General features: G+C 53.6%; 1 protein-coding gene across 2 annotated transcripts; it reads right to left on the minus strand.

Annotated features, from left to right (window-relative positions):
- Positions 1–361: 361 nt before the first annotated feature.
- CDK3 (cyclin dependent kinase 3) lies at positions 362–7,150 on the minus strand. Of its 2 annotated transcripts, XM_064522568.1 has the most exons (8): positions 6,698–7,148; positions 5,218–6,584; positions 4,921–4,998; positions 4,633–4,753; positions 3,929–4,099; positions 3,384–3,485; positions 2,355–2,558; positions 362–1,325 (listed from the first exon to the last, which is right to left on the minus strand). In XM_064522568.1, the coding sequence occupies exons 2-8, from the start codon at positions 5,343–5,345 to the stop codon at positions 1,200–1,202; spliced, it is 930 nt and encodes a 309-aa protein (XP_064378638.1). In that variant the 5' UTR covers positions 5,346–6,584; positions 6,698–7,148; the 3' UTR covers positions 362–1,199. The 2 variants fall into 2 exon arrangements, with proteins under 2 accessions (XP_064378638.1, XP_025954791.1); XM_026099006.2 differs by having other exon boundaries at positions 3,929–4,084; positions 5,218–7,150.
- Positions 7,151–7,754: the final 604 nt, after the last annotated feature.

Raw genomic sequence — 7,754 nt, forward strand, 5'->3', positions numbered from 1 at the left:
GAGGGCACGTGTCTGCACACGCATGAACATCAGGAGTGCAGGAGCTTGGTTTTCCCAAGTTAAAAATCTGTCTTTGGGTGTTTAAATAAGTAGAGCATAACTCTGAATTGGTTAGGGACAATCTCTAAAGAAACCACATCTTATCATACCAAGACAGCACTGGGCTGCAAAACCATCGGCCCCTCATTCCACAGCACAACAGAGAGCACAGCTCTGCAGCTGCCAAGGACTTGGGCTGGGAAGGACAGAAGAAAGAGCGCAGGAGGTGATGAAGGCAGAAGAGCTCTAAGAAAGGAATGTACCAACCAGACTGTCTTGCATTGCTATCCAGATGTGCCAGGCCAAACAATAAACACCAAGGTTTCGGAATAAATGACAAGCCTTTATTTTTTTTCTATACTGCAAGAAAAAAACCTGCATATGTCAAAACTGCATCAAAAGTTAGTGATAATTCTGCAAACATGTGAACAGCAAAAACATGTCCAAGCCAATAAAGCAAAGGAACTGAGATTACATCTGGACCAATGATGGAAAACCAGTGTTTCTACAACAGTTTTCAATCAGTGCTTTATGCTAACTGGCTCTTTTGGCTTCTCGGTCCTAGCTAAGGCACAAATTAAGATACCTACAGTGATCCTCAGCTTGTGAAAAAGCAGAACATCAGCTCTGGTAAACAGCTGACATCAAACAACTTGTCTAACGCTGGCAAACCCCTCCTTATTAACAGCAGCAAATGGCCGAGCGGAGAAGCACTCCCGTACCCAGAGTGGAGCTCCAGCACACTCTGGTGTCAGGAACTGCCACCAACAGAGCTGCAGCGGGACCTAAGGATGCTCCAGGGCTGGGGAGAGAGAAATCACTGTGTGTCACCTTAGCTCGCTGGCTAATGCAAAGGACAAGCCTCTGAAAGTCACTCTCCCCTCTCTTTCATTTCCAGTTCAGCATTTTACGCTGATAAATTACCTTCTATCCCCTGCTTTGGACAGGGCCTCTTCAAAACAGCTCTACTGGCCATGGACAAAGCCTAGACAAACTTTTCCCCAGCAACAGGCTGAGAGTTTCTAAATACAAGAATGTCCCCTTTCAGGCTCCTCAGGAGAAGTGAGGTCCTGGGTCCCAGCCAGTCCCCTGCAAAGTGCCCCAAAACAGATCTGCACTGCTACCCTGCAGAGTGAGTGTATGGGAAGATCTGTGTCTTCTCATCTGCAGTGTCTCTGCAGTGCGCACCGCTCTTCAGGGTCCTGGGAGCTTCTCCAGAAGAAGTACTGGTGATTGAGGGCTGCCTTGGCTGAGATGCGCCTGCTGGGGTCATACAGTAGCAATTGCTGCCAAGAGAAAAACCCCATGGATTTAGTATTCTAAAAGTCCAGTGATGGATTGCACCAGCATGTGGCTGGGCCCAGATGCAGATGTTGTTCCTTCCTCTTTCCCTCGCTGGGCTTCAGGAGTAACCCTCAGCTGCAGTTACAATGTGGGTTACACTAGAAGGACTTCCTGACTGTCAGGCTGGCAGTGTCCTCGTGGAACCTGCACTGACTGTCCTGGGTCAGAGCTGGCGCTCGACCTCATTCCGTGACAGTCCCAAGGCTGTTTCTGCAGTGGCAGAGATGAGCACTGGAGCCAAATCAACCCCTCCCAGTCATTCACCTACCCACGGAAATGCACTTCCAAGGTCACAAACAGACAGGCTCCCCATCAACCCCGCAGTTCTGTCTCAGGCCTCTCCGATTTGAATTTGGGCAGACATGCTGCGCTGCCTAAAACAGGGCTGTGGTGCTGTTGCCAGGTAAGAGGCTCTGCAGGACCTCATTTCTCAGTGTGATCTTGAACCCCCCCCAGTCTGGAGTCTTTCAGAGCCAAAGGACAAGGCAAGCATTGTGTTAGTTTTACAGAAAAATGGTTAAAAGCACAGTCCAAAGGGGAGCTGAGATGTAGCTAAATGCACCTGTCCTGCTGTATGTAACACTGAGAGGATTGAGGCAGTAGCTCTGATGCTGGACGTGTGTGTGACTATGGCCCAGAGAATGGGGTTCTGGGTATGGTCATTCTGCTGAGGCTTGGTTATCACGGCAATGTGCCTCGTCCAGAGCATTACACAGACCTGGGATCTGAGCTGTGACTAGTCACGTCTGCTCTTGTGTTAGTATAGACCTCTGCACCCCTGCCTCATGCTTTTCCAGCAAGAAGACCACCCATTAAAGCTTTGCAATGAAAAGATTAAGGCAAAGAGCCTATGGCTGAAGGATCAGGAGGAACCCCCAAGCCCAGACAGACCAGCTCCAAACACCCCTGCTGTCTGTTCAGTTTGAAAAGGCCCTCCCCGCCTGCAGGTCTTGTACTGAACTCTCACTCACCATCAGTAAGTCTCGGCCATATCGATCTAAGTTGGGAACAATTTCCTTCATCTCCTTCCTTGCCCAGCGGGGAAAGTCCCCCTTGTAGTCAGGCAGCTGGGTCACCCCAGGCCAGGTCGCCTCAGTGGGAGTGCCCAGGGTGCGGAAGATCCGGAAGAGCTGGTCGATCTCAGAGTCCCCTGGAAACAGGGCTTTCCTGGTCACCTGGGGCAAAAAACCAGCCAGTTTCCACCTTTCCATCAGTTTTGTGCCCTGATTACCTCTGCAAATAACCCTGTTTTCCAGCAGACGCAACAACTGCCCAGTTCAGAATGGTTATGGTTCAGTGACTCTGCCACGCAGTGGTTGGAAAAGTCACAGATGTCCATCTGCGTCTCTCCAACTCCCCTCTGTGCACTCTGCTCCCCTTAGGCTGTCTGTCTCAGCCAGTCCCTTATCCTGCTTTTCTTTGTCTCCAGTCTCCTCACACCGGCTTTTGCAGGCTAGCCCCCTCCCCTGCGTACTCTCCCAGGCTCTGCTGCTCTGCAGCTCCGGGTCTTTGGGAGCTAGGGAACTGTTGTCATGCTGCAGGGATAAAAAGAGCTATTCCAGGTGTCCACACTCCACTTGGAAGATCAGCTCGGAGCAAGGGACTGCCATGCTATGAGGTGCCAGTTCTCTGCAGCCCACTTGGGGCACCAAGGCAGCAGTGGCAGAAGATGTCCATAAGAGCCATCAAAACGTTGCAGCCAGAAGACTGAAATTACCCCTTCTGCAAGGAGAGGGATGACACTTCCACCAACCTGAAACTGCAGCTGGATTGCAGAGGCTCTTACACCTTCTGCCAAGTCCATGTGGGTTGATAGACTTCTCTCTGAGCCCACAGCTAAGGATCAGCTAACCCTGAAGGTGATCTTTCCCATAATACACTCCCAGCTCAGGTTGGGACAGCAGTATCGCAGATGTTCCAGGTCCTGCCCCTCCTTCCATACTTTCCATTGCAGTTGCATCCTCCCTGCCCATTGAAGAGACCATAAATACCCATTCTACCATTTCTGCAAAGATGCAGCCGATGCTCCAGATATCCACAGCTGTTGAATAGTATTTGCATCCCAGCAAGATTTCAGGGGCTCGGTACCACAAAGTCACCACCTGGGAAGGAACGGACAAACAAGCGTGGCCTAGTTTCCCTGCCTGAACCTAAAGACATGAGGCCTTTCTTCTCAGCTGTGTCCCTGGTGTCCAGCAGGCAGACATGAGGCACCAAATGCAGTGACTGTACAAATCGGAGCCTGCTGAGGCCATGCTCAATTAAGAGACACCTTGGCAACACCAAGATGGGAATTAACAGATCATTCTTCAATAGGACACTCTGGAATAAATAAACCCTCTGCAGAGAAGGTGGGAACCCAACGTGTAGGTGGGCTGGGGCAGAAGCAGTCAGCCCACTTTGTGAGGGCACCAGGTAACCCCTTAGCTGCAGGGGAGGTTAAGAGCCTGCACCTGGGCACAGCTGTGCCTCAGCTACGGGCTGGTCACTTGTGATGCCTGGATTGTAAACCCTGCCTTCACATGGCAGGGAGCCTCAACAGTACCTCGTGAGTGTATGTGCGCAAGGGGACTCCAAACGCTCTTGCCAGTCCAAAATCAGCTAGCTTAATGGCTCCCACTTCGTTAATGAGCAAATTCTGTGGCTTCAAATCTCTGTGGATGACTCTGTGCGAGTGGCAGAAGCTCACACCCTGCAGCAGCTGGAAAAGGTAGTTCTAAGGAGAAAAGATATTTCAAACAAGGCTACAATGAAACTACATGGAAGGTTGGCTCATGTGAACCTAAACACTCTGGACCATTTACAGACCTTTATGGGAAATATAGCCTTGCTATAACACAACACGAGGCTTACAAGCCAGTATTCTGAGATGTGCACAAACTGCACCCCCACTACACCGGGACAGAAGGACTCCAGTCCAAGCCGTGGCAGTGCCTTCCACCCCTCTGTCACTCTCTGCAAAAGCAGTTAGCAGTAGAGCCCTCAGCTAGCCTTGTACCAGCAGTTTGCTCTGCAGTGAGCCAGGCTGCAGAGCCTGGAAACAGCTGGGAAACAAATGCGCTGAGCGGTTGTGCCAAGTTTTCCCAGATGCAATGTTTGGGATCTGAGAGGCTGAATGCCTTCAGCCAAGGATGAATCTCTTCCTCGTGCAGTCTGGCTCAGAGCAGCTCAGTGCTGGCTCTGCCCAGCAGAAGGCAGCAAGAACACACTCTTCCTCCCTTGCCTACAAGAGCTCCTTCCATCCAGTACCTTGACCAAGCTTAAAGGAAGGTCTCCGGTCTGGGACGAGTCCATGTACTTCTTCAGGTCCTGGTTCAGATACTCAAACACCAGGTACAGTTTCTTCTGGCTGTGCACGACATCCAGGAGCCTGCGAGGGAAACGCAGATGCTTCCTTCAGTCCCTTTGTGCGGGGAACCCACGCTACGCCGGGATGTTACGGTCTCCTACAGAGCAGCTGGGAAGGCCTTCTTCTCCAGACCTTTGCCAACACATCAACACCCCTCCGCCCTCCTGCAGGTACCTCCACTCTCTTACCTGACTATGTTGGGGTGCTTGAGCTCCTTCAGCAGCGAGATCTCGCGGATGGCGGTGCTGGGAACGCCCTCGGTCTCCCTGCGGCAGAGCGGGCGGTGGGGCACCCGGCCGATGGGCACCCCGGTGCAGGCTCGCTTGGCGGCGCGAGGCCCAAAGTGAAACTGGGGCCAGGTGGTGGACAGGCCCCCTCCCAACATGGCTGCCCCCCCCCCCCAGCCACTGCCACCCCGGCGAGGCCTGCAGGGCCCTTCCGGCCAGGCACCCCGCTGCGGCGGCCGCCTCGCCGCCCCTACTCACGAGTCCAGGCGGATCTTCTTGAGGGCCACCAGCTGCCCCGTGTGCTTGTTGCGGGCCTTGTAGACCACGCCGTAGGTGCCCTCGCCGATCTTCTCCACCTTCTGGAAGGCCTCCTGGAAGGCGTCCATGGCGCCGCCCCTCGGCCTCGGCGCGGGGGGAGAACAGCCGGCCGCGCTTTTCAGGGGAAAAACCAGCCCCAAAAACCGGGCGGCAGGGCCTTGGCAGACGTCCAGCCCGGCCCCCCCGGCTCAGCGCGCGTCCCTCAGTGTGGAGAAACCACTCCCGCCGCTGAAGCAAATGGCCCGAGTCAGGACGGGGGGAGGAGGCCCAGCCGGCCTCGGCGGCCCCCACCAGACCCCAGGGCCGCGTGCTCCTTCCCCGGAGCCCCCCGCGGCAGGCGCCGGCCCCTCTCCCCCGTCAAAACCCAACCTCGCTGCCCTTTGCCTTCTAGTGTCTCTGGGCGAAATATCCCGCAGCAACCTCTATGATTTCGATCCCTCGCGCAACACGCTGGTGGGGCAGGCGATCTGCTCCCCCAGCGCGGACGCCCCGGAGCCGAGGCGGCGTTCCCCGGGGTCCCGCTCCTGCCCGGGGCGCCTGAAACCCTCCGGGGAGCCGGCTGCTGCCGGAGAAAAGGGCCTTGCAGCTCTCCGGGTGCCGGGTGGGGTGTTGGGCAGACCGAGGAAAGCAAAACTCCCTGTGCAAGGGTTGCAGCGTGCGCCGAGCCGGTCGCTGGCAACCACGGCTGCGGGACGGGTTAGCTAAGGGCTCGTGAGCAAAAACCAAGCAAAAAGCTTGTAAGGGAGCACTGAGGGAACGGCAGGTACGGGCTGTACGGGGCCAAGGGACGCGCTCCAGCTCTGTTTGTACGGCACCAGGCGGAAAGGGGATGTGGAGTGTGTGATCAGGGTTCCCTGGTACAGGTTTGGGGACAAACACACAACAGAAAATGTCTTTTTTTCTCCATCTTGCGCAATTGTCCCTTGAACCTTACCAGCACTTGGTAACCTTTCGGAAGGTGTCCTTGGGGGGGATTAATCATTGACTGGCCAGCCAGCAAAAGACGAAAAGAAGAGGGGGAGGGAAAAAAAAAAAAAACCCAAAACATCGTGCATCGTGGCTCTGCGAGCAGCAGCGCCACGGGGACCTGGGTCTGTCTTTGCAGGGTTTGGGGAGCTGCACCTCCCCGCGACGGACAGCGCGAGACGTGGCAGCTCGCTGGCTGGGCAGGTTCTCTGGCGCCTTGTGAAGGCTGAGTTTGCACCGACGCGTCTCCCTCTGGAGGCTCTCCTGAATTTGCTCTCCTCTACCTGGCCATTTGTTTTCATGACGCTTGTAGGAACTTGGTGTCTTGGATATTCCCAGCTCTGGAAAAAGGGATCAAATCTGGCCATTTGGTTAAAATTTAAGGCAGTGGAGGAAGGCAGGAGAACAGACAGGAGATGAGGTCTATGGATAAACACATCATGAGAAGCATCACCTCTTGCAAAGGCAGGCTAAAATCCTGTCTCCTGAGATGAAGCTTTCAGACTCGGACTGAACTGAGATCGTTGCGAGACAGGGCTTTTGGAGCTTAGTAACTATATGAAGAAAAAAAGTAAGGCTAAACTATGACTAAAGATTATAGCAAGTGCAATAATTACTGAGCAATCTCAGGATCTTGAATCAAGCCTGCTGGTAGCATGGGACTTTGCCAATATTTGTTGCATTTTGATCTGCTTCTGCACATTGGCTTCAGTCCCTATTTTCTGAACATTTCGCCAGCAAATGTGAGTAAACAGAAAAGGCAGCAGGTGACTGAACTCCCCTGTGAACTGTAGTCCCAGCTCACTCCAGGTTCAGGGATTCCTATAGCAAAAATGAGCCTTATCTCTTTCACTTACATTGTATTCCCATCTCACATTAGCAATTTTTTTTTTTTTTTTTTTGGACAATTTAATTCCATTGGGGGGGGGGGGGCCTGGCAGCTTGTTCCCAAACCAGAGCAGCCGTGATGTAACTTCATCTCCTCTTCTTGCAACTCTTCACACACCAAGCACTTCTGTGCACACCCAGTACTTAGGAGAAGGAGGAGGAAAATGGCACCACGTTAAATTCTCTTACATCACCCACGGGGTTTCAGCGGGGCCTAATGCATTTGCCTAAGCAGCAAACAGGTTAACGAACCCAGACACATGACTGCTCTGCCAGGAAAGCTCCTGTGTGGCAGCCGAGTCACGGTACCGAACACTTGCCCCACAGACCCGTGGCCGCGCACGGCAATGAACTTTACTGGACTGCCCTTTACCCCCCATCTGCCGATTGCCCCGTGACCTGCTACGCTCCGGAGCTGCACGTGGGTGCAAGCAGCCGTTTAACTGCAGATTTACAGCCATCTCCTCCTTCTGGCTCTTTCAAGCCTTGCACTACAAAAGGACTGGCATAGCTCAAGCGCTCTCTTTCCTTAACCGCTGTTTTAAACAAACAACAGAGCTATTTTCCGTGACCATGAATGAAGCAACTCCACGGACAGCTACGTACTGATTCACAGTCTCCCA

Source organism: Dromaius novaehollandiae, chromosome 18 (genome assembly GCF_036370855.1).
Source record: "Dromaius novaehollandiae isolate bDroNov1 chromosome 18, bDroNov1.hap1, whole genome shotgun sequence".
Classification (NCBI taxonomy): Eukaryota; Metazoa; Chordata; class Aves; order Casuariiformes; family Dromaiidae; genus Dromaius; species Dromaius novaehollandiae.